The 12,286-nt window shown below is 47.4% G+C and overlaps 2 protein-coding genes across 2 annotated transcripts; both read right to left on the bottom strand.

Annotated features, from left to right (window-relative positions):
* Positions 1 to 3,409: 3,409 nt before the first annotated feature.
* LOC104523297 (sericin-1-like) lies at positions 3,410 to 3,943 on the bottom strand. The gene is made up of 2 exons (XM_029084460.1): positions 3,828 to 3,943; positions 3,410 to 3,674 (listed from the first exon to the last, which is right to left on the bottom strand). Exons 1-2 carry the CDS (start codon positions 3,941 to 3,943, stop codon positions 3,410 to 3,412), a joined length of 381 nt encoding a protein of 126 aa, XP_028940293.1.
* Positions 3,944 to 8,296: 4,353 nt separating this feature from the next.
* LOC104523296 (keratinocyte proline-rich protein-like) lies at positions 8,297 to 9,211 on the bottom strand. Its single transcript, XM_010165831.1, has one exon. The coding sequence runs from the start codon at positions 9,209 to 9,211 to the stop codon at positions 8,297 to 8,299; it is 915 nt and encodes a 304-aa protein (XP_010164133.1).
* Between the last annotated feature and the right edge of the window lie 3,075 nt (positions 9,212 to 12,286).

Raw genomic sequence — 12,286 nt, 5'->3', positions numbered from 1 at the left:
CCAGTGCTCCACCACCCTCTGCCTCAAGAACCTTTTCCTCATGGCCAACCTCACCCTCCCCTGCCACATCTTCCTGCCATTCCCTCTGCTCCTGGCATTCATTGGTGGCCAGAGAGAAGAGATCAGCGCCTGCCCCTCCTCTGCCCCTTGGGAGGAAGTTCTAGACCCACAGGAGATCTCCTCTCAGTCTCCTCTTCTCCAGGCTGAACAAACCAAGTGACTTCAACATCTCCTCATACTATTCCTGTCTACACCCTTCCCCAATGTTGTGTCCCTCCTCTGGACACTCTCCAGGAGCTTTAGATCCTTTTTATCCTGTGATGCCCAAAACTGCCCCCAGTACTCGAGGTGCTTGAGGTGCTTTAGTCCTGCAAATGCTCAGAAACCCAGAGATGTGCTTTGACATGGTGGACAACTCTTCCTTAGCAGCAATTTCACTGTTGGCAAAGCAAACTGCTTTGGCAGGTGGGTTGGACTAGATGATCTCCTGAGGTCCCTTCCAACCCCTACTACTCTGTGATTTTGTGATTTCTCTCAAAACCAGTGAGAGTTTCTCTGAAACACACTGGAGTGGGGGAGAAAAAGAGAAGACAACCCCTAGAAACCCCCTTTTTTTGTCCATCAAAAATTTCCTGCTCTTGTGAGAAGGACCAAAACCAATTGAGATTCATATTTTTGGAAGAGGAAAGACCTGCCCTGAGTAGGGAGCTGGGATTAACGAGGTACATAATTATGTGGTTGACTTTCAGCCTGTGAGTAAAGCTAGAGTGATGATTTTTCTCCAGCTTGTGACCAACCTCAGTGCTGCCATTCAGAGGAGAAGATCTCCCATGGGTGCTACCTGGGGTGGCTGCAATGTTATGGGGAGCCAGTAGATCTTGAGAACTTTCTCCAAACTTATAGGAACATCATTTTTGGAACATTTATCACTACTCTTTAATTAACTAGTAATTGGCCAACAATTCTGGAGTGTTATTTGGATGGATTCACAGACCCACACACCGGCCAGGTGCTGAGTTTGCAGTGAGAGCTAATTAAGAGCAATAAGTTGAGATAATCCCTGTACTTCTACTGCGTGGGTTAGGAAGTTCTTAGGACCATGGATCTTGTTTGACCCTTTTCTGTCAGTCACTATTTGTGGAAGACATTTTGATAATTAAATAAAAGATTAAAATAGTAATTCCAGCTGAAATAGGGAACTGCTCTGATGTTGTCAGTGCAAAAATATTTGGAATATACTGAGTGAAAAATATTTCACTTCCTTAGAATCATCAAATCATTGAATGTTGTGAGTTGGACCCACAAGGATGATGGAGTCCAACTCCTGTCCCTGCACAGGACAATCCCAACATTCACACCATGTCCCTGAGGGCCTTGGCCAAATGCTGCTGGAATCTTGTCAGGCTTGGTGCCATGAGCACCTCCCTGGGGAGCCTGTTCCAGTGCTCCACCACCCTCTGCCTCAAGAACCTTTTCCTCATGGCCAACCTCACCCTCCCCTGCCACATCTTCCTGCCATTTCCTCTGCTCCTGGCATTGGTTGGTGGCCAGAGAGAAGAGATCAGCGCCTGCCCCTCCTTGCAGAGATGCTCAAGCATTTGGCATTTTTGATCCACTTCTACCACCTTTTATTTTTCTTTCTCCATGCTGATGAAGTTTTTATGCAATTCCCAGATGCTGACCACAGTGAGATGAAGGTTTAGCCCCCACGTTACCTTTTCTAATATCGTTTGAGACACCTGACATCCTCCAGGAAAACTAAACAAGCTACCAGGCCTTGAGGTGCTTCTCCATCCTCTTGTGATCTCCAGCTTTGAACGCATCCAGATCCACCTGAACCTTCATGAAGACACTTCAAGTCCTGAATGGTTCCTGCAACCCCAAAAAACATCTGACACATTTTGCTGTTAGCAAAATAAGGAGGATTTTTTGGAAAGAGGGGTGGACAGGGCAGGGTTAATGAATCAGGCACGCAACCTACATGCTTCTTTTGTATTGCTTAATTGTTATTATGAACATTTAATTGTTATTAGAACAGTGTCAGGGCAAACTGTCCCCAGGTTTGATCACTTCTGTTTAATTATGTTTTGTTCTGGAGTCAGAAAAAAAAGATGATAAATTAAAATTAAAAAAAGACTCTCATTAATTTTTGGATCTCAACGTGATGTTGTGTTCAGTTCCTCATGTTTTCATAGAATCATAGAATGGTTTGGGTTGGAAGGGACCTTAAAGCTCATCCAGTCCCAACCCCCCTGCCAGCAGCAGGGATACCTTCCACTAGATCAGATTGCTCAAAGCCTCATCCAGCCTGGGATTTAATTGTTCTGAGTTTATTAAAGCTCAGCAACACCCAGTCGTGGGCACCTCTAGATGTTGTGGGTGTCCACCTTGACGTGCCTTGAAGATGGGGTTTGCAAAGGGGGTTTCTGGCAAATGCCAAACTTGCAAAAAAAGCTTTTTCAAACAATTTCTCCGCCGAGAGCAGCGAGTCAGCTCCTGTCTGCACCATTTTCAGCAATGCCAGATATTTCAGATCATCGTGACACACTGGAGAATAATCTTCTCGGTGCAACCTCCAGTTCATGAATGGCAATAGCAGACCAATAAATTATGCAATTCGTTTTTAATTACAAGCTAAGAAGAAATTTATCAGTTCATTGTGTAACGTCGGCATCTTGCAACGCCCCTGGCTCGGCCCAGGGCTCTTGAAGTGCCGGGCAAAGGGTTTCTAGAAAGGTTTGGTGGGGAGTTTGTGACAAGCATGTGGAGATACCTGCCCCAAGGATAGTGACTTGGGGCCAGATGACAAAAAAAAGGGGGTTTCTGGCTCCATCATGGGTGACTTTGCCTATAGGACTTTTTCTACCCCATGGTTGTGCCCATAGCCAGCCCCGAGGACTTGTGCAATGGGGTCTTCATGGGGGATTTTGGATGTTCAACTCTATGGGAAGGAGGAGAAGCCTGAGATGGCCTCCTAAAATGTCAGCATTTAAAAAAAATCTTTATTTTATTTAAACCTTTAATTTAAATCTTTATTCTCTCTCTTCTCCTTTGGAGTCCAGAGGGGAGAGTGTGTGAGTGTGTCTGGGCAGGGGAACTTCAAGGTTATTCAAGGAGCACGAGGTGTCTTGTATTGTGATGTGAAAGAAAAATCACGAACACAAAACTCATGAGCTCAGAGTTGTAATGGTTCATCTACAGTCACAGACCCAGACAGAAGAAGCCACACCAGCGTGAAGATACACCGTTTATTTTAGCACCCACAGATAAGCTCATCAGAGGTACAGGACTTGCCAGGGGAAGGAGAGGAGATGTTTCCTTTGAAGATTGCTAGGAGACATGCAAAGCCTTCTGAACTCAGCACAAGATCAAGGACACACATGTGTATAACATGCAGATAATGTCCTCATCACTTCATCTTTGAGGATACTTGATAAATTTGCTGCTGGCAATCCTGTGGTTTTCCATGGCAGGTTCCTCCAGTGCTCCCATGGCATCCAGATCCACCACTGCTTCCATGGCATCCAGATCCACCACTGCTTCCATGGCATCCAGATCCACCAGTACTCCTGTGGCATCCAAATCCACCACTGCTTCCATGACATCCAGATCCACCAGTACTCCTGTGGCATCCAAATCCGCCACTGCTCCCATGACATCCAGATCCACCACTGCTTCCATGGCATCCAGATCCACCAGTACTCCTGTGGCATCCAGATCCACCACTGCTTCCATGACATCCAGATCCACCACCACTCCTGTGGCATCCAGATCCACCGGTACTCCTGTGGCATCCAAATCCACCACTGCTTCCATGACATCCAGACCCACCACTGCTCCTGTGGCATCCAAATCCACCGCTGCTCCCATGGCACCCTTCACTGCTGTGGCATGAGGATGGTTCTTGCTGGTGGCACTGGTCTTTGTCCTGGCGGGAGCACATCTTTGCAGACCTGCTGGAAAAACTATCATCTTTGAGTGGGTGCAAAGGCAAGAGACACTGTGGTGTCCATCTGCCAGCAGTAATAGATGTTGAATTAGATGGGATCATATATCAAGAATAAATTCTTATTATAAATGAGGTTCTTGAAGAAGAGAGAAAAATTAGCAGTGAACATCTGCCAGTGGTGGTCCCTGACCTGTGTGGAGGACTCTGTGCTCTCTAAGACTTTCCTTTCTCTCATAAGATAGAAGTTGAAGCACTTGGTGGCCAGAGTTCAGAGCTAGACTTGAACAGTCCCCTTCTCAGCCATCTGAACCAGTAAGTTTTGAGTTTTTCTGGTGGTTTTCTATTATTTATGTGTAGACATGGATGGAAAAGGCAACCTAGGCAGAAGGATTGAGCAACTATGACTAGAGACAGCCACAGAGATGAGAGGTGTAAGAGAAGTGGTGAAGATCTCAGGATCAGGACAAAGCTGGTGAGCATCAAGAGTGCAAAAGTTTAATCAAGCTGGACTTACCCTGTTCAGCTGGAATTTGAGAGGAGACGTGAAGATGAGACGATGAGGAGAAACGCGGTGCGAGATCTTTTATAGAGCTCCCGGTGTTTTTCCTCCGGAAACGTGATGAACTCCCACTGGAAGGACCTGATTGTTCATCATCTTGAGCACTTTGTTAATTGGAGAGTTTTTACGCTGCTATTTTGACTCATGATATTAGACACTGATCGATATCCCGCCTTTGGTATCGCCATTCCTCTCGTTACTCCGTAAAAATGTTAATTGCCCACCACGCCTGGTGTGGTTCACGTGCAGGGATGGGGAGGTTTCTAGATGGTCTTTCTACCTTTGACTAAAGCATTTACCTGCTTTTGGTGCCTCATGCAAAGCAGCCATGAACCCAAGTAGGTAATCCATAAATTTTAGTAGATGGGAACATGGGATAGTGGGATGGGTTGGTGGACTGGGTTGCAAAGGCCTCCAGAAGATAAAAGGGCCTTGAAAGAGAAGAAATATGTCCATGATGGTGTGTAAGAAAAATGAGTGGTTTGGGAAGCTTGAGAAAAAAAGAATCTAGGTTGTGAGTGGGTGAAGGAGACAAAGGGAATTAAGGATGCAGGTATGAGCACATGATGGGGCGGTAGAAGGTGAGCACAGAGCCTGGGGCTGGTCTGTGTGGGGGGTGCCCTGAAAACAAGGTGCCTGAGCGTCCTCCACTGAGCCCCCGGGGCTGACATTGGCCATCCGCCTCCGCTGAGCGTTGGGGCTCAACCCTAGTGGGTTACAAAAGGAGTGGAGTCACCTCTGAGCTCTAAAGTTGTCACCAAGGTTTGAGTTTGAGGTTTAGAGGTGGGAGATGGTGATGTGAGTCTTTGAAGCAAACTCCTGTGGATGTGTCCGGTTGGAATGATGGGAGTGGGCAACTGTGGCTGGGGAGGAGCATCAAAGAGAAACCTATTTCTGAGTAAAACAGTAAAGAAGCACTAAAAGGGGTGTTGGAATATTTCACATCAGTCCTTTCTTTGCTCAAATAAACTTTTCACCAAAACAGAAGAAATTTAAAACCCCATAGGAGAGAGAGAGAGAACATCCAGGCAGGAGGTTCTTAAGGACAAAAGGTCTCCAACTGTGTCTCATTCCTATGATACTTGTTCCAACTATCTGCTATGGGTTCCTTTGATCACACTTTGATCAGAGAAAAAAGTAGGCAGTAGTTTTGTGAGTCTTTGAGCTCTTTCCTCCCTCTCCACCTTCATCCTCATGTGTATTTTGGAGAGTGCATTGAGATCCACGGCTCCGTTGACTTAACACTCTGCTTTGGGGAGAAAAGTGTCTTTCTGCCCACAGAACTCACCAGGTCTGCTCTCATCCAGGACTCTAGAGGCCACTGTAATATTAAGAATAGCAGAGATGGAATGAAAAGAAAATCTAAAGTCGAGGAGATTCATCGCTAACAAATGGAGCTGAATCATCGATACATGAGGAAATCAGAAGGTGGCTGGGGATATTTCACAAACGTCAGAAGAACAAAAATTCTTGTGAAACAATTATTTACGATTCCCTAATTACACCCCAGATCACGTGGATGGTGACAAACATGTTTATCATTTCTCTCGGCGATAGAAGCATCCACCTGAGCACGGCCTGGTGAGGAGGATGCTCGTGCACATTGGAAAACTGGACCCATGGTCAAGACAGGGCTGTGCTGGTCCTACAGCTGCTCTCTGAGCCTCAAGTATCTCCTGCAAAGCTCTTAGTCTTTGAGAGAGGTTTCCCTGTGTCCCTTGATCCTATTTGGAGTGGATGGACATTGTCCAATTTGGGTAATTCGTTGGTTTTCTGAAAGGAATTCTCCTCACATCAAGTTTCAGGAGCTGGTTGGTTCCTCAGTTTGGATCATGGTTTCTGGGTGGCTTATATGTGGTCATGTTTCTTCCATATTTCAGTTATTGGTTTTCTATTTATGAAGGAGATACATGAAGAACAAAAAAAACAACCCCCCCCCCCCCCAAGATCTTAGAAGGATCTGGGAGACACCTAGGGAGAAGTTCAAACCTCTAAACCCCTGAGAGGTGTTTTAAACACTAAGAAGACCTCTCTTTTGTTTCGGACAGTGATTGTTGGTGTGAAATCCCTCTCGTTAGAGATCAGACAAATCTATCTCAAAATGGCTTAAGCAGACAACTCCAGCCTTCTCTTCCATGGGCCAGCAACCTCCAGAAGGAATTTGAAAGCAGATCTGGATGCCTTTGCTATGGCTCCATCTTTTGCTGGCACTTTTCTTTCCACAGAGGTCCTTGAGGCCTGCACAAGTGGTGTTGCAGGCTCTGGGGTAGCTGAGCTGTTACCGACCATCACACAGCCCATGAGGTGGGCATTTGGGCTGCTCCATGGCTGGGCCACCCCACTGAGCCATCCTTGGGGTGGGGACTGTGTGCTCTGCAATGGACGGTGGCATCAGCTTCTGCATGTGTGTGAGGAAGAGGTTGGTGAGGAAGGTTTGCTGCAGAGTCAGGGCAGAGCATGTCAACAGCCCTCATGTGTCCACCTATAAAATCTCCATCCCAGGAAGGTGTGTTTACTTCTTTTCCTTCTCCAGATGGTGCTGCAGGAGAAATCTTCACCGTTAATATTGCAAAGCAGCTGATTCTGCAATGTGTCACATCCTGCAGGCTGGGCCAGGCAGGACACTGGGAGATGGAGATGATGGAGTGGGTCGGGTGAGGTGTGAGGAGCCACCTGGGTCGGATGAGGTGTGAGGAGCCACCTGGGACATGATGCTGTGAGTCACTAACTCCAGATCCCTGCTTTGCTGCAACAATCTTGCCCGGTGATTCCTTTTCTAACCCAGCCAGGTCATATCCTACAAGGAGTTTGGGGCATTTTGCTCCATTAGAGAGAGCGGGTCCAGCTAAAAGTCCCCCTGATGTCTACAAACCCCTTTCTAACTTCCATTTGACATGTATTCCTGGCCAGAAGATTCCCATTTCTCCTTGGGTCAAAGTCTTCAGCTCTGAGAGGTCTCACCCCTTCCTAGTTTTTCCCAACATCTCTCAACCATCAGAGCAGCACTGAGCACCGTCTGCTGAAGACACGTAGGTCATGAAGGAGCTGTCTCCCTTGGGATGAGACAAAATCTGTCACACTTGGGATCTTTGATGGTCTAATGGTCCATGGACCAGAGCATTTCTCTCCCACCAGCTTCTGCAGCCCCTCTTGCTCTGCACTACCTGTGCCATTCCTCTTCCTGAACCCTCTTCCTGACTTTTTTTTCTCCAGGATTTATTTTGGAGGCTCCTGATACAAGTCAAACTGCAGCCATTGCCCTGTCAGTGAATAAAAGAACCTACCAAGCAGATCTTCTCATTTTCACCTCTCTGATGAAGTGTGTGGGTTTTTTTTTTTACCTTAGTATTTAATTACCAGGTTGCATAAAAACCCTGTGATGAAAACTGTTAGTTCCTTCTCCATGAGGAAGTTGTCTGGAGGAGGAATAAAAAGACAACGGGTTGAATCAACCAGGAACCTTGACGTGAGGGTGAATGGAGATGCTGCAGCCACCAGCTTTGGCCACAAGAAGGACCAGGAGCAATGCAAAGAGGAGAAGTGGAAAACACTGATGCAAGGGGGGGTTATGAAACGTTATTTTTTATTGCCTCCACTGTCTGCTGTGAAATAAGGAGGTGAAAAGCATTGCACATTTCACAGAGACAGTGGGTTACACCTTCAAAGCATGGTACAAGCAAAGTGACAGAAAGAGTGGAGATCCTTGAGCCACATGGGACATGCTGACCATCAAGGGAATGGTGCAAGGGTGAGAAGTTTCTCTCATTCATCTTCACTTCTGTTGTCCTCTACTTTATTTTCCGGGCTGGCACTTTACAGACCTGCTTTTGTTGTTGGGTTGGGATGCACTTTGTCACAGGCATGCAGCCTTGCTGCACTGGAGGTGGACAGGTCTGCACCGGAGGTGGACAGGTCTGCACTGGAACGGGGTAGGTCTTCACTGGAGGTGGACAGGTCTGCACTGGTGGTGGACAGGTCTGCACTGGAACGGGGTACGTCTTCACTGGAGGTGGACAGGTCTGCACTGGAACAGGGTAGGTCTTCACTGGAGGTGGACAGGTCTGCACTGGAATGGGATAGGTCTTCACTGGACGTGGACAGGTCTTCACTGGAGTGGGGTAGGTCTTCACTGGAGGTGGACAGGTCTGCACTGGAGGTGGACAGGTCTGCACTGGGCAGCACTGAGAGACACGCTGCGTGGGCTTGGTGTAACATGGTTTCCCTCCCTGGTATCCTGATCCATGGCACGTCTCGGAGCAGACTGACCTCCCATAGCTGTTGCATCCCCCTGATGACCCATAGCTGTATGTAGGTCTTCTGACACAGCTCGAACCACCTCCCTGGTATGAACCTGATGATCCATGGCATCTCTCAGAGCAGACTGACCTCCCATAGCTGTTGCATCCTCCTGATGACCCATAGCTGTATGTGGGCCTCCTGACACAGCTTGAGTCCCCACCTTCGTGGCATGAACCACCCGTGGCATAGCCGTGGCATCTCTCAGAGCAGACTGGCTGCCGATAACCATAATGCCGGTAGTTGTGGCCTCTCATGCCTTCAACACCTTCACCATCACACCCTGAGGAGCAGGTTTCATAGCCATAGCAGAAAGGTGTACGACGAGTATCCAACCAGGATCCTGCAGGATCATACCAGGTTGAGTTCAAGTTGAAGTATGATTCTCTTCCAGAAGAGTATATCATGTTGGAATTGTAGGGAAAACACCTGAAAGACACATGGACAGATAGGTTTGCATTTCCATCTCCTCTGGTTTCATTTAACTTCCCATGAAGCTGCTTTAATGAGCCATTCATAGGTCAACCTTGCTTATCCTGAAGACCTGGATCTAAAAGATCTAAAGGCCTGGATCTAAGGGCCTTGTAGTTGTCCAATACTGGTCATATTATGTCCAAACCCTCTTTCTGATCTTACCTTTGTATTTTTTTTCCCCTCCAAGAACCAGCAGATAGTGGCACTGCTGTACATCCCACCCTCAAGTCCCCCAATAGCTTCTTTCTTGGCTTAGCCCACCATCCTCTAGCCCTTGTGTGTAGAGCACGGTCTGAAGGACAGTGCAAACCTGCCAGGTCCATGACCTTTTGAATATCCAGACACCCATCCAAAAATGAACCTGGCTGCTCCAGGATGTGTCTTACCCAATTCACGAGTGAAGGCAGATGCTGACCAGGAGAGCAGATTGTGAGAGACAAAGGGACCGAGACCTTTTATATGGTTCTAAGTCTTCCCCTCGTAAATGAAACACGCTGCAGGAACGAGGATTAAATTATTTATTGACAAAACATCTCCTCCATTTGGATGCTGTTCCCAGCACTTGGCATGTTCTGCTTGACTCATAATTCTTGATAAGCATCTCTTAATTACAATGTAGTTACCGAATGGGGCACATAAAGGACTCACATCGTTTATGCCGCGCATGGGTTATATGAGACAGGTAATAACGTCCTTATTCACCATCTCCAGTGGACCAAGACACTGAGTAGAGGCTGACGGGTGACCTATGAGTCAGGAGCCACCATGTGCACAGTACTAATGTCCCGACCTTCCCCTTCTGCTACCCATGAGGAACATTTCCAAGTGCCTGAAGCACAAACAGGTGATTGGGAAGAGCCAACTCAGAGTCACTGAAAGCAAATAACGCTGATGGGTTTCAGAGATGAAGAGGTTGGCTCTGTGGATGGAATTGGTAGTGTTGGGTTTATGGTTGGACTTGATGATCTTAAAGGTCTTTTCCAACCACTAGGATTCTAATGTGGATGGTGGAGTGTGAGGGATGGTGCTACCTCAGCTTTTGCAAGCCTTGTGGCACAGTTTCTCCTGGCAGCTTTGTAGTTATACTGGTGGAGGTATGGAGTGGATGAGTGAACCACATGGTGGGTGAAAAACTGGCTGCTCCTGGTACTGGTGCTGATTAACATCTTCATTAATGCCCTGGGTAACGAGGTGGACTTGGCAAATCCACATGTGGCACTGAATTGGGGTGAATGGCTGAAACTGCTGGAGGATGGGACCTAGGCAGGCTGGAGAAATGGTCCTTCAACTGGGATGGACTAACTGGGATGGGAGGATTGGGGTGGTTGGTGAAAAACACCTTGGAAGAAAAGATGGACCAAAGCTGACCTGGAAATGTCGGTGTGAGGGTTAAGCTGGTCTGTGGGCTCTGAGTCAGCCCCTGGGACACTGTGCAGGGACAATACCTGGGAACTGGCTTCAGTGAGAAGAAGCTGGGAGGAAAACAGCTGATAAAATCAGAGATTTCTGAAGTTCAAGTTCATATGTACGTGGTTTTTTAATGGGTTCAAATTAGACCTGAGAAAAAGAAATGCTTGTGGTTTTCTGAGTTAAGAAAACAAGAATTAATTTCTTTTTTCTTTCTTCTTCCTGCTTTTCCTTGGTGGTTTCACGTGGCTGTGAGGACACACAAGGGCTGTGCTTAGGCAATAAAAAGAAACAACAATATAGATTTTAATGAAAGGTTTTTCTGGCAAAGTGAGAACGAAACAGCACGTTACCCCTGTGTCTGCAAAAGCTGGGGAGCTTCAGGGGAAGAACCTGGCCTGCAGCTTCCTACAAGGAGTGAAAGGCATTAATGGCATGTCCAGCCACGCCTCACGTGCTGGGACACCTACTGATTATCATCGTTAACACTTATATGATGGATGGCCTCCCGGTGAGATCTGATGAAGTTGATGGCACATATTATAGAACAAACTATTTGTACCTAGATCACTTGCTGATGGACCACGGTGAAGTTCATCTGTTGGTCCTGTGGTGGGTAACCACAGTGGAGAAGTTTTCACAGCACGTGGATGAAGTTCAACCTGGTGAAACCGCTACAACCAGAGCAGAAACCCTCAGGTGTGAACTCTAGAATTTAGATTTTAAATTTATGAGTTTCCTTGGAAGAATTTTAATACCTTTTAACATCTCATTGTAATGTTGGTAATATTTTGGGGGGGGGGATAAAAAAAAAGGAATCATGTGCCAAGTAAATTTTTTCAACTTTATTCTTGAATATACAAGGAGAAAATAAAATTACAGGAGTCCTTGATGCTCCTGCCATCCCAGTGTGTATTTTTTTCCCAGGCTAGTCCTGTCTGTTTTTTCAAACAACCTTCAAATCACAGTCCTGAACCCATGGGAGAAGGTGGATCCATCGCTGGCTGTTTCCCCGTCCTCACTCAGGCTTTTTCCATTCGGTTTCACCATCCCCAGGCTTCTCACCTTCTCAGAAGAAGGAAGAAACAGCCCCGAGGAAGAACAAATTGAGGTTTTGATGATTAAATCCTATTCCCTGGCAAGGGAAGACCTTGGGAATTTAAAGTGTCAGTGCTGGGGTCAAGCAGGGGACTGCAGACCCTCAATCCAGTGTGCAAAGAGCAACGAAGAGCCACCCACCGCGGCACCATCACATCGTGCCGAGAACGGAGGTGGGAACATCAGTGGTTTGAGAACATCCTCCACGCTGAGCGGCATGTGGGGAGAGGTCCCAGTCCTCATTTCTTCTGCAGACAAGGTGGCAAGAGAGTGACCTGCTTTTGCTGGTGCTGGCTGGGAGGCAGGGGCAGTGGCACAACGGCTGGGCAGCGGCGCTGGATGGTTGGGCGGCAGCACGGGATGTAGTGGTGCTGTGGTGGCAGGGGATGGAGGATCACGGGGGGACGAGTATCCTTCATGGGATGACAAGTATCTTCCACGGGACATTGGTCCACTCGCCGCCGTGGTTTGCCGCAGCAGTCGGGCTCCTGGCAGTGCAGGGG

The sequence above is a fragment of the Antrostomus carolinensis genome, unplaced genomic scaffold (genome assembly GCF_000700745.2).
Source record: "Antrostomus carolinensis isolate BGI_N321 unplaced genomic scaffold, ASM70074v2 scaffold8104, whole genome shotgun sequence".
NCBI classification, from domain to species: Eukaryota; Metazoa; Chordata; class Aves; order Caprimulgiformes; family Caprimulgidae; genus Antrostomus; species Antrostomus carolinensis.
The sequence above is the reverse complement of the archived record's forward strand: the minus strand, read 5'-3'. Positions and strand labels throughout refer to the sequence as shown.